The sequence below is a fragment of the Solanum verrucosum genome, unplaced genomic scaffold (genome assembly GCF_900185275.1).
Source record: "Solanum verrucosum unplaced genomic scaffold, falcon-dt-bn FXZP01000247.1, whole genome shotgun sequence".
NCBI classification, from domain to species: domain Eukaryota; kingdom Viridiplantae; phylum Streptophyta; class Magnoliopsida; order Solanales; family Solanaceae; genus Solanum; species Solanum verrucosum.
Genome location: NW_026020125.1, coordinates 82,524 through 103,820, shown reverse-complemented (window position 1 = coordinate 103,820; position 21,297 = coordinate 82,524). Strand labels below are relative to the sequence as shown.

The 21,297-nt window shown below is 35.4% G+C and overlaps 2 protein-coding genes across 3 annotated transcripts in view; one reads left to right on the top strand and one right to left on the bottom strand.

The window, feature by feature from the left end:
- Positions 1-553, top strand: part of LOC125825796 (mechanosensitive ion channel protein 10-like) — a 676,215-nt gene extending 675,662 nt beyond the window's left edge. For both annotated transcript variants that reach the window (XM_049505082.1, XM_049505083.1), the window contains exon 6: positions 50-553. In XM_049505082.1, coding sequence (XP_049361039.1) covers positions 50-296 — 247 coding nt within the window. In that variant the 3' untranslated portion in view covers positions 297-553. The remainder of the gene's footprint in view (positions 1-49) is intronic.
- A 16,303-nt stretch (positions 554-16,856) lies between these two features.
- LOC125825827 (thermospermine synthase ACAULIS5) lies at positions 16,857-20,653 on the bottom strand. Its single transcript, XM_049505119.1, has 10 exons — positions 20,387-20,653; positions 19,363-19,429; positions 19,151-19,245; positions 18,878-18,980; positions 18,537-18,625; positions 17,805-17,961; positions 17,623-17,698; positions 17,487-17,545; positions 17,257-17,393; positions 16,857-16,999 (listed from the first exon to the last, which is right to left on the bottom strand). Exons 1-10 carry the CDS (start codon positions 20,566-20,568, stop codon positions 16,921-16,923), a joined length of 1,044 nt encoding a protein of 347 aa, XP_049361076.1. The 5' UTR covers positions 20,569-20,653; the 3' UTR covers positions 16,857-16,920.
- Between the last annotated feature and the right edge of the window lie 644 nt (positions 20,654-21,297).

The window sequence follows — 21,297 nt, the reverse complement described above, 5'->3', positions numbered from 1 at the left end:
TTTCAGTCAAGTTTTTGATTTTTAACCTTTCTTGTTATTGATGTATCAGGTACTTAGAGAAAACTCCCCAGTATTGGCATCCAAATCATAGTGTTGTGGTGAAGGAGATTGAAAATATGAACAAAATAAAAATGGCAGTCTTTTTCAATCATACGATGAACTTTCAGAACTATGGCGAAAAGAACAGACGGAGAACTGTACTGATCCTAGAAATGAAGAAAATGTTTGATGACCTGAATATAAAATATGATCTTCTTCCTCAGGAAGTTCATCTTGTCGAACAGAGAGGACACTAGATGACTTTATCCTCAATGAAGAAAATGTTTAGATTAATAGTGTAGCTTCCACCTGGCTCTGCAATGCTGAAGACTGATATTTGTAACATAGAAGTTTCATCTGCTAATATTTTTTGATGAAATTATGTTGCAAGGGATTTATCCTTGTCAGTTTTCACAAATTTGGTTTCTGATGTTTTTACCAACTCTTGTGTTCTTCGAGTGTTGGTGGGCAGAGGAGTCAGAAGAGTACTTATTCTTTCTCCTTTTCTATATTAGCTTTCAAACTCTTTTTCATATTTCAAACTAGTAATGAGCATCTCTGTGATGGATGACAGGCAAAAAGGCAAAAAAGAGATAACTGAGCCTTTGTGGTGAATTTGTATGACAACAACTAGTACTAATCAGTGAGTGACAGTAATGTATCCTAATTAATATATGCAAAAAAAAAAACTATACTTCTATGTGCCTTTTTTGAAGTTTTAAACAACTCAATTCTATGTATATTTTACTTCCCTCTTGATCTGTACAACATTCCTGTGTAGTGTTGTTCCTCTAAGCAGATCATTGCACCCCAGATTGCTGCTACTTCATCCTTTTGAAAATGTTTTCCGGTAGTTTACTCTTTATGAGAACACAAACTCTATCCTAGAGGAGTCCTATAGAATACAAACTGTACACCAAATCTTCATAATTAAAAATTCAAATTAATGTGCATCTATAACTTACTACCAAGTACACTATTACATCTCCTTAAGTGGAGCATAGAGGGCTCGAATGCCTAACTTGACAATCAATATTTGAAACTGGCGTGTATCTAAAGCTTAATAAAAACATCAGCAAGTTGTTGTGTTGAAATGTGATGACAAACCAACAAACCCCTGTTGAATACAGTCTTGAACATAATGACAGTCCACTCAATATGCTTAGTCCGTTCATGATAAACTTGATTATTGGTAATATGAGGTGCGACTTGACTATCGCAATATAAAGAAACTGGATCTGAATGAGGGACATATAAGTGAAAGGAATTGGCGTAACGAGATGATCTCACAAGCAGTTGTTGCCATGGAACGATATTCTACTTCAGCAGAAGAATGCGACACTGTTATTTGTTTCTTGCTCTTCCATGAAATAGGTGAGAGATCAAGAAATATGATATACCTACTGGTTGAACGACACGTGAGTGGATACAGGGGTGATTTTTTTTCTTCGTCACCACTGCTAGGCAGTCAGTACACTCACAAACTCAGCCTCACACACACACACTCACAAATTCGTCTAAGTCTTTTCTTAGGCATCGTAAGTGTAGCAACAACACAGAAATGTAGAGGAACAAGTCCCAACCTTTATTAATATCAAAGATACACAAAGGACTAGGCTTCACGAAGTTACTAAGGCACAAAACACTCTCTCATGTCTTGGTCGAATTTATGCCCAGTTTTAAAGCTCTACACATAGGCAGTTACAACTGCTCATGTACCCTGCACATGGCTTAACAAAATTCTTATATGAAATTAACGAAGTACAACTTAATAGTTCTAAGAGCAATACAACATTCAAATTTCAAAATAAAACAACCCATGTGCCACAGAGTACACACATGGTCTTCATTTGCCTTAGCCAAATTTCCGTCCCCAACACTTGGAACATTTCAGCCTTCTTCAACACTTAGTTTTATTTCCCTGTTTGTGCCAGCTTCATGCCCACATTGAACAACCTTTCTTGCCATCGTCAGGTCATTTTACTGCCTTGCCATTGTCAAGCCAACCGTCTGCCTTGCCTTGCCGGTGTCCACTGTTTTTGCACGCATTCCCATCAGGTGTCATGCGCCTGTCCTTTCCACTATGCCCAAGTCTTGTTAACCAACACTCTAGCATCCTTGTCTCATGTCACCCAACTAACACTTAATCACCAAAACTACATTGTTTCATTACGCACATGCCAAGTACAATGTAGAAGTCCTTTCCATGCCCTTGCTGATGTTGCTTACTTAGACCGAGTGTCTAACAAACTACCCCCACCCAATTGAACTCGATTCCCTCATCAAGACTGTTTTGAGGTAGTCCTCGATCTGGTCATCAAACTGCCACAAGTTTATACTATTGTGCCGAACTACATCTGCTACAGCGTTGCCCATCGAATGAACTAAGAATTTTATCTTAGTGTGTCTTACTTCTGCCCACGACCGAGTGATCAAGTATCTCCTCAATTTTTGCCTCAAACTAAGTAATTGGTACGGAAGGAGGAGCCCTCTTCGATTCATTCCTGTCCAGATCATCATCATCTGCAAAATAAGGCTTCAAGAAACTTACATGGAAGGTTGGGTGTATCTTCAACCTTTCTGGCCGTTCTAGAATAGGCAGATGCTGCAACGTGTCTTGTCTTCTTGGTAGATATAACAACTCTTCACGTATGACTCTATATCGTTTTCCATCTTAGGCTAGAAATAAACATGCGACAATAAAGCTAGCATCCTCTCAAAAACTGAATGACCAGTCCAAGTAGCGTCATGTGCCTCTTTCATTAAGTTTTTACATCATCCACCACCCTTTGATACCACGATTATCCCCTTTAAAATGGAGCAGATCGTCCTCAATCTAGTACCGCTCAATGTCCCTTCTTGCACTTGACATATAACGAGTCTTTTAATGTGCACAACCTAATTTGATCAAGGAAATCATTTTAAAGCTTATAAATTGAATATAAATGCAGCAAATACCTCTTTTCTACTCAATGCATCCGCGACTTGATTGTGTTTTGTAGAAAGACTGAAGAAATGAGAGTTGATTTGGAAATTTTTCAATGAATATTCTTTATTAATGCATATATGTATTTGTACAAGTCGTGTAAAGAAAAAGGACAGACTAGTACCTACAGCTGTCACCTAATCATTTGATACTATACTGACAATAAATAACAAACTATACAACCGTAAATATTCCTATACAATGCTATGTAACTAAATCTGAAATTTCTTGTATATCTGATGTATTTCTGCTTGGGCTAGATGTGCCATTACTAGGACCATTCTTAGTGCATAAGCCTACTGACTTAGGCCCAAGAGATGAATCTTGAGTACACAACGTGAACTTTGTCTTTGTTTGAATTGCATCATCATCTTCACTAGATACTGTAAATCCAACACCCCCTTCAAGTTGGAGGGGAGAGGAGCTACACCCAACTTGCAGAGAATCGAACAATGAGATGGCCCAGACAAGGGCTTAGTGAAAATGTCTGCAAGCTGAGCAGAAGAAGATACAAAATTGAGAGAGATCAGTCCAAAGATAAATTGCTGATGGACAAAGTGACAGTCGAGTTCGACATGCTTTGTCCGTTTATGGAACACGGGATTGCGAGAAATATGTAATGCGACTTGGCTATCAGAGTGTACTGGAATTGGTAAAGTGGGCGGAGCTGACAAATCGTGAAGAAGGCGATCTAACTAGGTAAGTTCAGCGACAATCCGATGCATTGATCGATACCCAGCTTCTGCCGATGAGAGTGAAACGGAGACCTGCTTTTTGGATTTCCAGGAGATAGGAAAGCCTCCTAAACTGATGTCGTATCCACTTACAGACCTCCTAAAATCAACACACAACGCCCAATCTGCGTCACAAAAAGCAAGGATGGAAAAAGAAGGATCACTGCTCATGAACAGTCTTTGGCCAGGAGACATGCGCAAGTAACGAAGCACCCTGATAGCAGCTGTGAAGTGAGGAACACGCGAACACTGCATAAACTGAGAAAGGTGTTGAACAACAAAAGCTAAATTAGGGCGAGTGTGTGTTAAATAGTTGAGCTTGCCTATTAGTCTGCGATAAGAGAAAGGATTTGCAAGAACGTCTCCAATGTCAGCAGAAAACTTCTGAGAAGGATCAATTGGAGAAGAAACTTCAGGCAACTGCTCACAATTGTAATCAACAAGAAGTTCAAGGGTGAATTTCCTTTGATTCACAATCAAACCATGAGCCTCACACACAACTTCCAATCCGAGGAAGTAATGTAAATCTCCCAAGTCTTTAATCTGAAATTCTTTGTGTAAAAAATCTTTAAGTAGGTTGAGTTCCTCAGGATCATTTCCAGTGAGAATAATGTCATCAACATATATAGCAATCAGGGAAATAGAAGATCCTGAATGTTTGTAGAAAAGGGAATAATCATTAAGAGAAGACACAAACCCTTTGAACTGCAATGCTACCCCAAGCCTAGCATACCATTGTCTTGATGCCTGCCTCAATCCATAGAGTGACTTTCTAAGCTTACAAACAAAATTAGAAGAAGGGGGATCCATCCCGGGAGGAAATTTCATATAGACATCTTCTTGTAAATCCCTATGCAAGAAGGCATTATTAACATCTAGTTGACAAATGGGCCAATTCCTCTTGACGGCCACCGCAAGTACACAACGGATAGTCTTCATCTTGACAACATGTGAATAGGTTTCATTGAAATCTATGCCCTCTCATTGGATATCACCTCTCACCACTAACCTTGCTTTCAACCTCTTAATAGAACCATCTGCTTTGTGCTTTACCTTATAAACTCATTTACAAGGAAAAACTCTCTGATCAGGCGGTAAAAGGACAACATCCCAAGTTTGATTGGCTTCGAGAGCCTCAAACTCTGATTCCATGGCTTTCTGCCAACCAGGATGCAAAATTGCTTGAGAGAAACTTCTAGGCTCAATGATGGTGGAGATAGAGTTAAGTACTTGTTGATTAGAAATAGACAAAGTAGCGAATGGAAAAACAGGAGTAGTACCAGGAGCATTAAAACAAGAGGAAGAGATGTCATCGAAATAGAGAGAATTGCAAACATAGTTGTCTAAATAGCCAGGCTTCGTGTGAACCCTCTCTGATCTTCTTGGTGCAATAACTGGAGGAGGGGAGGTAATGAGAGGATCAGGGAAGGAGGACACAACAATATTAGGTAAGTTAGAGGTAACATGAGAAGGAGTAGACAACATGTCAACACTCTCATGAGAAAGAGAAGATGTAGAGAACATAGGTGAGAGAGGAGGAATGGAAAGAGAATGTGAATCCACTATAGGATCATGAATAGAAGAACTGGAAGGAAATATGAGAGTATCAGAATGTTGAATATGAAAGGGAATGTGCTCATGGAAAGACACGTCTCTAGATATGAAAATATTCTTAGAAACTAGTTCCATGACCTTGTAACCTTTCTTGCCTGGAGGATAACCAAGAAAGATACAAAGAACTGCCCTAGGGTCAAACTTAGGTCTATTGTGAGACAAAGTGGATACAAAACAGAGGCAACCAAAAGTCTTAAGAAAAGAATAGGAAGGAGGGGTCCCAAAGTTAAGCTCATAAGGTGTTTTCCCCTTAAGTACAGACTAAGGAAACCTGTTAATTAAGAAAGTGGCGGTTAGCAAACGGTCCCCCCAATAGGAGATGGGAACTTTGGATTGATGTAACAAAGCCCTAGAGGTTTCCAAAAGGTGTCTATGTTTCCTCTCAATAACGCCATTTTGTTGGGGAGTATGGACACAAGTAGTTTGATGGACTATACCCTGGGAAAGAAAATACTGAGATAAAATGGCCCTACCACCCAATTCAAGAGCATTATCAGATCTTATGATCTTTATCTTGGCTCCAAATTGTCTCTCAACAAGAACCAAATAGTCTTTAAGTGTGGAAAAAGCATTACTCTTGCTAGATAGAAGATAGGTCCTAGTAGCCCTACTATAATCATCAACAATAGTAAGGAAATACTTAAATCCATTATATGCAGGTGATTTATAATGTCCCCAAGTATCAACATGTATGAGTTTAAAAATCCCCTTAGTTTTGATGTAGCTAAAAGAGAAAGGAAGTTTAGTTTGTCTAGCCAAAGGGCAAATATCACAAATGCAATCAAAATGAGACTGAGAGGTAGATAAACTGATGTTTTTCATTGAATCAAAAGGCATATGACCCAATCTCTTGTGCCATATTTGTACATCAGATTGACTCTTTACAGAAATGGATAAAGGACTAGAAACTGAAATACAACTTGAAGTTAAATTACTAGACTCAGAACTAGAGTTAAAAGAACTCGCAGAAACAAAAGAACACTCTATAGAAGGCTCCAGAAGATAGATTCCATCCTTATCTTTCCCAAGAACCAGAGGGGTCTTCACTGAAGGGCCCTGCATAAGACAAGATGCAACAGAGAATATTAGATTGCAACAAAACTGTTTGCAGAAGTGGTAAACAAAGATTAGGTTTACTCTGAATGAGGGAACAAACAACACATTCTGCAATAAAAGATTTGGAAAAAGAGGAACAGATCCTATATGTGTTACTTTTACTTTGAAAGAATTAGGCAATCTAATAAGTAAAGAAGGAGATAGTGGGATGAAAGTGGTAAAGTAAACAGGATCATAAGACATGTGATATGACACTCCTGAATCTAATATCCAAGAGCTGGTGTTAGCATGAGCCAGATATGCCATAGGATTGTGAAAAATGTTACCAGCACAATCCATTGTATTTGCTTTAATATCAACCGCAGCCGCCCTCATGTTCTTAGCCTGTGCAAATTGAACTAGATGAGAAAAAATTGCAAACTGTTCTGGAGGCATATTTGCTACTGACTGCTTTGCACTAGCTAGTGAACTCCCTTTACCACCAGCCTAGAGTCTAGACCCCTTTGTGAACTTGAAATCAGTTGGGAAGCCTATTATCATGTAGCATTTTTCAATAGAGTGTCCTGATTTCTTACAATGAGAGCAAGTGAGTGAGGACTTTCATCCTCTGAGTTCACCTGGTTGACTTCTCTGTCCAGGGAAAGGTTGATGAGCTGCAAGAAAATAGGAAGATTTCCCTGGGAAAGTAGAACTTACATAGCTTTCTCTTTACTTCTCATCTTGAATGAGAAGAGAATAGGCAAGATTGGCATTGGGCAGAGATGTCATCATGAGGATGTTGCTCCGAACCCCTGCATACACATCATTAAGCCCCATTAAAAATTGTATCAACCTTTCATCCTGAGTGGACTTGACCATCTTCTGTTTTCCTCCACAGGTACAGTTGCAGCAACAGACCTCATTTATGGAGGTTGCATCAAGCTCATCCCAGATCTTCTTAATCTTTGTGAAATACCCAGCTATATCAAAATTACCTTGGATTGAGTCTGCTAAACCCCTTTGAAGATGAAAGAGCTGAGCTCCATTAGCTTGGCCAAACCTGTCAGCAAAGTCATTCCAGAGGTGTCGTGTTGATTTGGAGTAAATCACACTCCCAACAATCTCTTTAGAGAGGGAATTCAGCAACCAAGAAGTGACCATATCATTGCATCTGGTCCAAAGGTGGAAGTTGGGAGAATCACTAGTAGGAGGAGCACAAGAACCATCTATGAACCCTAGTTTGTGCTTAGCTGATAAAGCTATTAAGATAGACCTTCTCCACCCTCCATAACCATGTCCATCAAAGGCAAAATTTATCAGATTCATGCCTGGTGAGTCAGAAGGATGAAGAAAATAAGGGTTGTTATCCAGAGAAACAACAGTGACTGCATTGAAAGAGCCGGTGACATCCACTGATTCAGTAGGAGTAACCATTGGATTGAAGACAACAGAAACAAAGAAGGAAACAAAAAAATATATAGAAGAAATGATCCAATTACTGCTATGATACCATGTAGAAAGACTGAAGAAATGAGAGTTGATTTGGGAATTTTCCAATGAATATTATTTATTGGTGCATATATGTATTTATACAAGTCGTTTAAAGAAAAAGGACAGACTAGTACCTACAGTTGTCACCTATTCATTTGATACTATACTGACAATAAATAACAAACTATACAACTGTAAATATTCCTATACAGTGCTATGTAACTAAATCTAAAATTTCTTGTATATCTGTTGTATTTTTGCTTGGGCTAGATGTGTCATTACTAGGACCATTCTTAGTAGATAAGCCTACTGACTTAGGCCCAAACAATTTAGGCCCAAGAGATGAATCTTGAGTACACAATGAGAACTTTGTCTTTGTTTGAATCGCATCATCATCTTCACTAGATACTGTAAATCCAACATGTTTTTCCAACTTATTCTCCCACACAAAATCATACTCAGCTGAGAATTCTTGTCAGCATGCTTGTTTTGGACTTAACCTTCTTTTGTGTCTTAAACAACATATTTGCCACATTATCAGTTCTCACCACAAAATGAGTACCCAAAAATTAGACACGCTAAATCTGTAAACAATGCACAATAGCAACCAATTCTTTCTTATTGATGTACCATAGATTTACAACACTTTTAATGCTTAAAACATAGAATTTTTTAAAGTCTTTTAGCGCATTTTAGTAGATTTGATAGTTGTTTCACAGGAAAACATGTTTTGGTAGCTAAGTGTTGGGAGTCAGTTGTGGCAATGAAATTTTGGCCATCTACGTGCCAGTTTACGAGACGTAGATGGTCTTGTAGAAGAAAGATTAAAGAATGGTAAAACATGGTATGAAGTGTGCGAGCAGACAATAGTACAGACCATAAAAGTATTTACAAATCATAGACTCTTGAATGTAGAAAAAGTACTAAAGTTTGCAAAAGTGGACTGAAAAAAATATGAGTGATCAGGACAGGGCTGTAGAAGATTATACGAGTTGTAAATAGGCATCCGTAGTTGATATACAAAGAGTTTTGAAAATAGAAGCCTGAGGACTACGATGGATAGTACGAGACGTAGAACATTCTACGGATCGTAGATCTCGACGGTAAGAAGTCTTGAGTCTGTAGTTCACTGTCATTTACAAGAAGGCTTCACAAGCCGTAAAGTGTAGTGTACTATGAGTCTATGACCCTTACTTTGGGTCGTAAAATATGCTGAATCCCAGTTTTCCCAGAACATAAATGGTCAAGAAATGCTTCAATCAACTCATTCCGAGAGGTAATGGCCCCTTGAGGCGATTCTTCTGGCCAAGTCGTTGCTTCTCTTGTGAGGGAAAAGAGAAATAACCTTAGCTTAATAGATTCTTGACTGATATTTATGATATTAAATGGCTCCCATATTTCCACAAAATTTTGATTATGGAAATTGTCATCTTTTTAAGTGTAAAATGGTATCAACAACACATAAGTAATGCATTATTAAAATGGTACAATGTGGGTGCTTTGAAGATAAGTGTAAGCTTAGGAGAATAAATTAATTAAATGAGGGGATAATGACCACGGTAAGGCTACGAAGAGAAAGTGATTCTATTTCGGTTGTTTGATAGTTAAAGTGTCGAAAACAAGGGCAAGTCTATAGTCTGTATGTTTGCAGTGTTAGAAGCCCTTTTGGAGAGTGAGTGTATCTGTCAGTCCCAAATTCTTAATTTAAATCATGTGTGAGGGACTTATTTGTGGTGAGGCACTATGTTTGCATTTGCTAATCATTTAAGTTGACTGAAAGATTGTTACTGGTACAAGCAACGCATGATCGACATGTGTATAATGAAATGTCATCCATAGATCCTTGCATGCTAATTAGATGATTTGGGATGTAAGTTTTGTGGAAGTAGATTTTGCATATCTTTGATAGTTTTCTTGTGTATTTGAGAGTGGGGTATTGGTCTTTTTCATCGCTTGAGGACAAACAATGGTTCTAAGTTGAGGGTGTGATCATGCTCACCATTTAAGGACTTAAGGACCGTACTTCAGAGATCAAGGGAGGAGAAGTTGTGTGCTAAGTCCAAGTGTGAGTTTTGACTTTGTAGGATCGTTTGGTGACCAAGGATGATATTATGGCATATCTTACCAAAGTTGCAATAATTCGTGATTGAGCTAGGCCTACTTACCTTACCTAGATTCAAAGTTTCATAGGGATAGTGAATTATTATCATAGATCACCCGTTGGATAGTTTAGTTAATTTGAGATTCAACCTTGAGGCATAGATTTATTGAGAGATTCAATGATTAGAGTGAGATGGATTCAACAATGTCTTGTGACTACCTAGAGTAAGCAAAAGAGCTACGAGGATATGTATGTTCGTGATGTATCCTTTGCTATTGATAAGTGGGTTTTGCGTAAAATGTTTCCCACAAAGAGTGCAATGAGGTTTGGAAAAAAAGAAGACCTTAGTTTGAGGTTTATTGGCCCTTTTGAAATTTTGAAGAATGTTAGATCGAAAAAGATTTTGATAATTGACAAATAGAGAAACAGATGAAAGGAACCGGTTGCACCGACATGTTCCTTTCAGACCGAATCCGACTGGAATAAAGAGAACGTCAACCACGTGAATTAAAAGTTATAAAGAGGTGGAAGGGTTGCTTTTTCGACAAGAAACCAGTGCAAAAAGATTTACTTTCATAAAAAGAATTCCTTCCAAGAAGAGAAAGCGTGCATAAAATTATTTTACAAGAATTTTCAAAATCCACATGGATAAGGAAACAAAGTTGAAATAGGAAAAAGATTTTTGGTGTACTTAGTCTATAAATAGAGCAAGAATCATCCAACGAAAAGCACACACTTAAACAGAGAGTTACAAGCAGAATACAATCAAATAGAGGGAGTTCAAACTTGAGTGATTTTTTATTACGAAGTGCAACCAACACAAGGAAAGAAGAATTGAAGAACTGGTTCATAGGCTTATGGTTTTATAGTTCTTAAGTCAAGTTTGCTTGTATTGAGTTTTTATCGAGTTGTATTTTTAATTCTTTCTAGATCCAGTGAAGTATAAACTGGAGTAGGAATAGAGTTTTCAAGTTGGGGCGACTTAATGACTTGGGAACATAAGCCTTGGGGGGTTTGTGTTGGAGTTTAGGAATTAGAGTTAGTTTCTAGGTTGCAAGAGTTGTAATCTGAATTCTTAACTTTGAGTAGAGTCGACGATCTAGTTGGTTGTTGGCGTCTAGGAATTAGAGTTTATAATTCCTTAGGTTACATAGGTTTGTAATCTTTTGTTGAGGCTCAAAATTTAATAAAGTGGAGTTAAATCCTACAGAGGTGTAGGTCGTGGTTTTTTACTCTTTATGAGTCGGGGTTTTCCGTGATAAAATATTGTGTCATTACTTTATTTGCTTTACATAACGTAACTGTTGTGATCTACAATGGAACATATAGAATATACTTGTTCCTTAGGCAAATCTGGGGGTCAATATTTCAACAATTGGTATCAGAGCATGTTATCTTGGTAGAGTCTAATAACTCAAAATAAGATCACTATGAATTTTGCACCTCCTCTTGGACACAGTGAAGGTCAACACATCAACATGCCACCACTATTCAATATACATTACTATACATGATGGAAGGCGAGAATAGAGGATTTTCTACAATCCCATGACTATAAATTATGAATGAGAGTTACAGATGGTCCTCTTATTCCTATGATGAAGGATGGTGAAGGGAAAGTCATTCCAAAGCCCAAGGCTCAATATGGAGAAGCTGATTATAGAATACTCACAAAGAATGCTAAAGCTAAGTGCATCCTTGTATGTGGACTTGGACCTGACGAGTTCAATCGCATCTCTAGTTGTACTACAACGAAACAAATTTGGGACACACTAGTCAATGCGCATGAAGGAACTCCCTAAGTAAGAAAATTTAGAATTGCTAGACTATCCACTGAATATGAAGCATTTAAGATGGAGAGTGATGAATCACTTCAAGATATGATTACTAGATTCACTACTATTGTGAATGAACTGGTGTCTTTGGGAAAAATATAGACTACTGAGGAACAGGTGGATAAAGTGTTGAGGACTCTACCTAGGTCGTGGGAGATCAAGGTCATTGCAATTAGAGAAGCAAAAAAATTGACAACCATGAGCTTGGATGAACTTGTAGGAAATCTAAAGACTTACGAGATGAATGTTGATAACACAAAAATTAGTAAAAGAAGCAAAGATATGATTTTTTTCTTTCAAGGCAACTGAGAGTGATAAATTTGATCTGAATGATGAGGACATAGTCGTGATCAACAAAAATCTCAGAAAGCTCCTCATGAAAGGTGTAGACTATGAGAAAAAATTGTCCCCAAGCAGAGAAAAAGAATCTGACATTGCTATGTATGTTGCTTGGGGAACAGGTTCAAACAACTCAATTGAAGATGATACAAAAGATGTTGTTTTGATGGCCATGGAGGACTCTGAACCAGACTCTGAATCGGACATTTATAAAAGGTAGGTAAATCTTCTTGACCTTAAAAATAAACTAAAATATTTTTCAAAGAAAAAATTATCTTCCCTTATTTTAACTTTCATAGATAATTTTCAAGAGTTCAATGAAAATAGAGATCAGTTATTGACTTCCTTGACCAGTTTAAAATTTGAATATATTGATCTTGAAAGAATTAAGTATGATGTTAAGAAAGAAAATCAATTCCTTAAGGAACAAGTACAACAACTTGATTCCTGCACTTTGGCTCTCAAATCTGAAATTTTGAAACAAAGTGTTATTGGGAATGGGAAAGAAAAAATTAGTGGTGACCAAATCAGATGTGACCAAGATCTAAAGAGGTTAAAAGATGAACTATTTTCTGAAAGGGGAAAATCTAGAAGGATAAATCTTGACCTGTCTAGAACTAAGTATGAGCTTGAGAGGGCAAACAAATGGACTTTGTCCTCAATGATTGTGACTCAACTCAATAATAGAATACATAACACTAAAGCTGAAATATGTTTTGTTAAAGAAGTCCCTAAGAAAACCTCTTATTTATGCATACATTGTGGTAGTATTGGTCACTCAAGGGGTACCTGCCCAATAGTTATAACTCATATGAATAAAAACTTCAAAGCTACCTCAAATAGAAAAATCAACCCTGTTAAAAGAAAGGAATCATGTCAAAGGAACAAGTTGAGGCAAAAGAAAAAATATCTAAAAATGTTTTACCAGTATGGATCAATAGAGATCTCATTCATCCTTTTTTATTAATACAAAGGACCCAAGTTAGTCTGGGTTCCTAAATCTAACCTTTGAATTTGCAGGAAAAGTGAGAGGAAGCAATCAACATTCTATATGAACACCTGTTGCTTGAGACACATGATTGAAACTAGAAGAAATTCCTCTCACCTGTAGAAGAAAAGGATGAAATATTATTTTTTGTGGTGAAAATTCTTTTTGGTCAAATCAAAGAAGTTGGAAAAGTAGGCAAGACTAAAGAAACACTTTTAAAGGAACATGTTGGAGCTTGGGGATGATTCAAATCACATGAGTATCCCTCGGTGGCTAATGAACATTGCACATATTGCCTCCCAATCATGAATTTTATGCTTAGTCTTGTACATTTAGTTGTATGTCTCTATACCACTTTTAAAGCCAAGCTACTCATGCACTATAACATTGTATTTGCATCTGTTACAGGAGAAAGGCTTAGTAAATTGGATCAAAGTTCAACATTTTTCAGAGATCTAAGGTATGTGCACTACAATTATTCTTAATTAAATATAAAATCAATGCACATGTACCTGTTCCTTCCACTTGTCCCAAAAGATATATTCATGTCCTCAATACTACTAAACAAACATATTCTTAAAAAGCCTATTTAAAGCCTTATCCTAGTGTGTCTCTACAACTCACACCCTTCTCTTTCATAAACTTCTTAACCAAGAAATCCTCTTTTTCTAAAATTGTGGAATAAAGTGTTCTTCAAAAAAAAAAAACATGTCATGCTTGATTAATTACAATTTATGGTTCTTAATGACATTCTTGGAGATTCTAAGTGCGATGTTTTTTGTGTTGCTGAAAAAGGACTTTCATTTACTCTCTCATGCCTGATCTTTTGCTATTACCTGGCCACTCTAGCCTTTGACTTCCCAATTTTTTTCTTATCACAAGTGCTTGATTCTATCTTTAATTTTGATTACGTTTGTGGTGTATATGTTTTTTGATTAATGCTAATGTTGAGTTTGAGTTTCAGGTTCATGTCTATCTCCTATGTTTGTGCAAATACTTTGCTATAGCTAACTGAGTTCTTGATTTTTAAGTGTTTGTGTAGGTGATAGCCCCAGTGGCCATGAGTATCAAATTTGTTTCTCTTAGTGTGGTGTATGCCTTCACGGTGTTTTATGATGTCAAAAGGGGGAAGAGCATGCTTGTGTAATATTTATAACCCAATTGGTCTAACTTGATCCTCTAATGTGTTTTCTTTGCGTGTTGTGCTTTAAGAAACTGACATAACACATATTGATCTATTCACACAAGAAGCAATGGTTTGTCATCATCAAAAAGGGGAAATTTGTTAGATCGAGAAAGATTTTGATAATTGACAAATAGAGGAACAGATGAAAGGAACCGGTTGCGCCGACATGTTCCTTTCAGACTGAATCCGACTGGAATACGGAGAACGTCAACCATGCGAATTAGAAGTAATAAAGCGGTGGAAGGGTTGCTTTTTCGATAAGAAACCAGTGCAAAAAGGTTTACTTTCATAAAAAGAATTCCTTCCAGGAAGAGGAAGCGTGCATAAAATTATTTTACAAGAATTTCAAAATTCCACACGGATAAGGAAACATAGTTGAAATAGGAAAAGGATTCTTGGTGTACTTAGTCTATAAATAGAGCAAGAATCTTCCAACGAAACGCGCGCACTTAAATATTGAGTTACAAGCAAAATACAATCAAATAGAGAGAGTTCAAACTTGAGTGATTTTTTATTACGAAGTGCAACCAACACAAGGAAAGAAGAATTGAAGAACTGGTTCATAGGCTTATGTTTTATAGTTCTTAAGTCAAGTTTGCTTGTATTGAGTTTTTATCAAGTTGTATTTTTAATTCTTTCTAGATCCAGTGAAGTATAAACTGGAGTAGGAATAAAGTCTTCAAGTTGGGGCGACTTAAAGACTTGGGAACATAAACCTTGGGGGGTTTGTGTTGGAGTTTAGGAATTAGAGTTAGTTCCTAGGATTGCAAGAGTTGTAATCTGAATTCATAACTTTGAGTGGAGTCGACGATCTAGTTGGTTGTTAACGTCTAGGAATTATAGTTTATAATTCTTTTGGTCACATAGGTTTGTAATCTTTTGTTGAGACTTAGAGTTTAATGAAATGGAGTTAAATCCTACAGAGGTGTAGGTCGTGGTTTTTTACCCTTTATAAGCAGGGGTATTTCGCGATAAAATATTGTGTCATTACTTTATTTGCTTTACATAACGTAACTGTTGTAATCTGCAAAGGAACATATAGAATATACTTGTTCCTTAGGCAAATCTGCGGGTCAGTATTTCAACAATTGGTATCATAGCAGGTTATCTTTGTAGAGTCTAATAACTCAAAATAAGATCACTATGAATTCTACACCTCCTCTTGGACACAGTGAAGGTCAACACATGAACATACCACCACTATTCAATGTACATTACTACGTATGGTGAAAGGCGAGAATGGAAGATTTTCTACAAGCCCATGACTATGAATTATGGATGAGAGTTACAGATGGTCCTCTTATTCCTATGATGAAGGATGGTGAAGGGAAAGTCATTCCAAAGCCCAAGGCTCAATATGGAGAAGCTGATTATAGAATACTCACAAAGAATGCTAAAGCTAAGTGCATCCTTATATGTGGACTTGGACCTGACGAGTTCAATCGCATCTCTAGTTGTACTACAACGAAACAAATTTGTGACACACTAGTCAATGCACATGAAGGAACTCCCTAAGTAAGAAAATTTAGAATTGCTAGACTATCCACTGAATATGAAGCATTTAAGATGGAGAGTGGTGAATCACTTCAAGATATGATTACTAGATTCACTACTATTGTGAATGAACTGGTGTCTTTGGGAAAAATATATATTACTGAGGAACATGTGGATAAAGTGCTGAGGACTCTACCTAGGTCATGGGAGATCAAGGTCACTGCAATTAGAGAAGCAAAGGATTTGATAACCATGAGCTTGGATGAACTTTTAACGACAATTTTTTGTTTCGAGGATCAAAATGATGTTTCAAAGGTTGCTGGTGGACACTTTTAACGACAGAAAAATAGACTTTTAGCGGCAGAAATTGGGTTTTTGTGACGAAATCGTTGAGTTAAAAATATACTCGAACCCATTTTCATATTTTTGACAATTTGGGGGCTAGAAAGGTCTGTTATAGGTGATTTTTGATGAGTTTTTCTCATAAATATTGGGTACATATTTTTAGCCTTATTTTACTTAGGCAATGCACATTTATTAAGAAAAATATTTAAGGAGATAATTTAAATCATATTTTTCAGTATTGTTCTTTGTGAAATCATAAATACAACTTTGAAAGTAGTGCAATTTATCTCCTAGAAAATATCTAACTTAATTAAAGAAAAAGAGAAATATGGAAAAAAATTCAAATACCATCTTGAACTTTGAATAATGAAAAAAAAACCCAAAAAATTCAGTTAATATAGAACCGAGGAAATAATTAATAAATTGTGAAGGGGTGTAGGGGTTCTTGTAATTAAACACAATAAAAAGAAGACAGTGATAGAAAATGTTTTTTCTTCTTTTAAATCTTGCCATTACATGAAATAGTAAATATAGTCTTTGGACAATCAGAATAAGCCTAAGCCTATGCTGCTGACCAAATCAAAAGCTACTAAATAACCAATATCTTTAAGAAAACATTAATGTTTCAACCACCACCACCACCACCCCCTCACCCCCTCCCACCCCTACTTCATATTCCTTTGTTACCCAAACATTTGGCTGTACAGTTCCCCCATCAGAAAACCTTGTTGCCTCAATTTCTACATCCCAATCCATGCCCATGAATGAACCTTGCATCATCTTCAGTATACACATGACTCTCATTCTTCAGCCTGTTGACATTAAAGTAAAACAATATTTTTTTGTTAAACCAAAAAAAAATAAAAAATTGGTGGAATTAGAAGCGGAGCTAAGTGAGGGTTCGGGGGTTTTTTCCATAACAAAATTGATTGACAACTCAGTAGTTAGGAATGACCCATGGAAACACTTTCCACACTGAAGTTATGGGTTCAAACCCCTAACTCCTGATGCTGGCTCCGCCAAAGGCTTTTATTGATTAAAAGAAGAAGAAATTGTTAATGGAGCTTACGTTTTGGCAACAGTCTTGTTCAAGATGGTGGAAGAGAAGAATGAAGCACCATTAAGATATAACAATTCTCCTTCAATTCTTTCTGCTATTTTCTTGTCCAATTTTCCAGCATCAAGACAAAATGGTTGGTCAGAAGCCTGCAATTGGTATCAAATAATGTCATAACTATTGCTATGTCAATATTCAATTAATTTCTTAATTTGGAGTAAATCCTAATAATCAGTACTAACCATAACCCATCCCCAAGTATCAGCAAATGAGGGTACATGAGCTGTATATGCCAGCACATCTGCATCAACATAACACATTATGTAAGAAAAAATTATCAAAACTATAATTTTCTCTTACGAAGTTGGTAAGACTTACATTTGAAAACCTGCTTGGTTGTGTTGTAAATGGATGAGAAAACTTCCTTGTGTGTAAAAACCCCTGCTGGTCCAGCCTGTTATACATTAACAATAACATTTTTGGCGCGATCAGTTGATATGAGTCGATATATATATATATATATATTATAGATGCGAGAATAACGAAGAATGAGAGATAACCTGAGTAACGAAGATGCCAGTATCGTTAAGCTTAGGTTTAAGGATATTTTGATAGAAAGATTTGGTATAGAGTTGGTAACAAGGTCCTCCTTCAACTGGATCAGCTAAATCCCCAACTATGATATCAAACTTTTCTTGCCTCTGCTCTAGCTCAGCTCTTTATTATTCATGCAAAATCAAACCAGTAATGAGAGTAACTCAACAACATACGATAAAGCCAACTTCAATTACTAATTACACCCTCGAGGACATATATCCATAAATTAAGGAAGCAACTACCTAATTATGCAAATATTCCTATCATAATATATTGATTCTCCATATAGTTTTATCTCACTATTGAAGAATTTCATGCCAGATGTCAAGTCAAATACATGCAAATCACTAGATACAGTACACAATATATATGTATATGGTGTAATTCACATGTATCTGGGACACTAGATACACGAGTGAGTGAGATATGAGAGTGGCGAGCGAGATTTGTCTATATATGTATCTTAGATACATGTAAATTCACTTGGATGCAATGTATCTAGAAAAAATCACACCTAATCTTGACTCATTTATCTTGCGATATATATATCTAGACGTATCTTGACACACTAAAATCTGGTAAAATTCATAATATTGCAAACTATTGACTTACATCCTACTTGTAGGGGAATACATTTTACTCCTGAGGATTGAAAAGAAAATCAAGTAAGCTAGCAAGAAAGAAAGAATAGTTACTTGGCATCGTTAATGACCAAGTTTAGCTTCTTGTGAAGAAAAGCCTCATGGTTTGCTGTTAGATGTTTCTTGCAGAAATCAACAACCTCCTGTAACAAAGTAAATATAATTTCTATTAGAAATTTTTAATAAGAATTTCAGGTGTTGCTTATTAAACATTCGATCGTAAACTAAAAAAAGGATATACTAGTATATAAGTTGTGATGAGTTTAGCTATGTTGGAATTAGAAATGTCGGGATTAGTTATCTGAGTGTTATGTCTTAGTGAATGTTTGGTTTGCTTTATTAATAATAATAAGCATAGTTCGATTCATCTTTATGTTTCCTTGTAAGTAATTTACCATATCAATGTCACACATGACAACTTTCTCCATACATTTGTGTCTAAGAGCTTCCCTTGCTGCAGACCCTTCACCACCTCCCATTATGAACACATTTTTGGGGCTGCAAAATTCATCATTATTATTATACATAATAATTATAAGAATATTCACTTTTTAGTTAATTATGGTAGTTACAGCTAATCCAATTATACTAGTTAAATAGTATAATTCTAGCTAGCTAATAATACTCAAATTAAATGGCATCATTATATTGATTAATTAAATACTCACTTTGGGTGACATAAGAGAGCTGGATGAATGAGACATTCATGATATATAAATTCATCCACTTCTGCACTCTGCATCTTCCCATCTATCACCAATATCTACAATGCATGCATATATTTTAATAACAACAATAATATTATATATTAAGTTGGGTCAACCTCTTTTTTTTAATTTTTCTTCCAATAAAAAAAGTATTAAAAATTATTTATATCTACCTTCCCAAAGTGTTTGGTGTCCAAAAGAGCAATATCTTGGTACTCGCTTGTTCCTTTATACAGCACACTTGTAAAAACAAGAAAGTCAAAATTAATTAGTCAATCCATTCCAAGCAATTATCCAAATCTTTAAGTAAGATACTCTCTTCGTTTTATATTACTTGTCCACGTTATTAAATTTATTAATTTCATATTGTTTCCTCCGTCTCATATTACTTGTCCACATTACTAAAAATATTTATCCTAAATTACTTGTAATTTACAAGATCAAAATAAAATTAATTATGTTTTCCTCATTTTACCCTTAAAAGTTTTTCTTTTAAAAACAGTTTTTACGGGACTATAAAATATACAAATGAATGGAGGTTAAAGAATTTAGATAATTAATTCTTTCGACAAAAATGTGTACATATAAAGATTATAATAATGATTGAACTTTTAAAAACTTTATAATATTTATGCAGATGATTGATATTGCTCACACTTTTAAAAATAATTAATTTTAAAAGCAAAATGAAAATAAATCAATTGATTTTACCTTAATTTTATAAAATAACAAATAATTTACAACATATATTCATAATAATATGAAAAAGTACTATGAGACGGATAAAATAATACTTATAAAGAAATAATAATTACTTCATTTGTTCACTTAATTTTATTTTCATGTTTATCTGACTTATTTTTATGTAAACATTTATATAGTTGGTTTTTCTTGTCTAATCTAATCATATAAAAAGGATAAAGAACCCCCCCCCCCCCCCCCTTGCCCTTCAAATCCTATACTCCATGGTAGGCAAGTCATGTTGCTTATATAATAATCTATGACGAAAAAAAGATACATAGGAAGAAGATAAGCAATTTTAAAAGAGAATTTAATTATAAAACGTATTAAAGAGTCGATGTGAACGTGTTTCATAACATCCTAACGTTTAATCAGATTTTATTTATAGAATTTAAGTTCTATACACAAAACATAACAATTTGAATGGAGATTGACAGAAAATATACATATATATACCTGTTCAAAGCAAAAGACCATTTGAGATCAACATCAATCTCTTCTTCAAACCAAGAACCATCATGAATAATGGAAAGATTATCAGTTTCCTCCATAATTGTGTTCTTTTTTGGTTCATAGCAAAAACCATGATTATTATTATTATTATCACAAGAAAAAAATTCCAAAGCTTCACTACCCATAGTGCTCTAAAAACTTAAAAGTAAAGAAGAAGAATATCAGTTTTTTTAGATCTAAGTAGAGAAACGTTTGGGAGCAAGGATTAATAAAAACAAGTTTGGTGTGATGGATGATACAGGATGCTTAACGTGAGTACCCTTTTATAGCTAAATTCTACTACCTGACAAAAGTGCCCTTTTTTTTAAAATTAAATTAAATTAAATGCAGAATCCCTCTTTTAATTATTTTTTTTGAAATAAGAATAGTTTAATTTAATAGTTATTTCCTTTTATCAAAATGGATATGAACAAAAGTCAAATATTTTTTCGTATGCTCACTCAATTTTGAATAGTTCACTAACAAAGTCACTTAACTTAGATTGTTCACTTAGAAAGACACTCAACATTGTTTTATAACTCAAAAATCACTCAACTATTGATATTTTACTTAGAAAGTTACTCAATCAATTTGAATGATTTTTTCATTGAATTTTGTTGAAATCTGATTTTTATTTTAAACTATGTTTTAAAAAAATAATAAAAAATCTATTTAATTATCTTATCGACTTGCTCCAATTATTTAATTATATCAACGAGTGGAAGTTGCGGGCATGCCACAAAAAAACAGGAGTACTAGTGATTGACTTAGCTTGTTTTTATTATATATATATATATATATATATATTCTCACTTTAGAACCTATATATCTCCCATGAGAATTCTAGGAGAATTTTTCTTTTACTACAAAGAAAA

Excerpts from the sequence above, each read along its gene's own strand:
- LOC125825827 (XM_049505119.1), bottom strand. The coding sequence starts at position 20,568 with ATGGGTAGTGAAGCTTTGGAATTTTTTTCTTGTGATAATAATAATAAT. Across the intron at positions 18,981-19,150 it reads GCTCTCTTATGTCACCCAAA|CCCCAAAAATGTGTTCATAA; the intron begins GTGAGTATTTAA and ends TGAATTTTGCAG. Across the intron at positions 17,000-17,256 it reads AACAAGACTGTTGCCAAAAC|GCTGAAGAATGAGAGTCATG; the intron begins GTAAGCTCCATT and ends TAATGTCAACAG.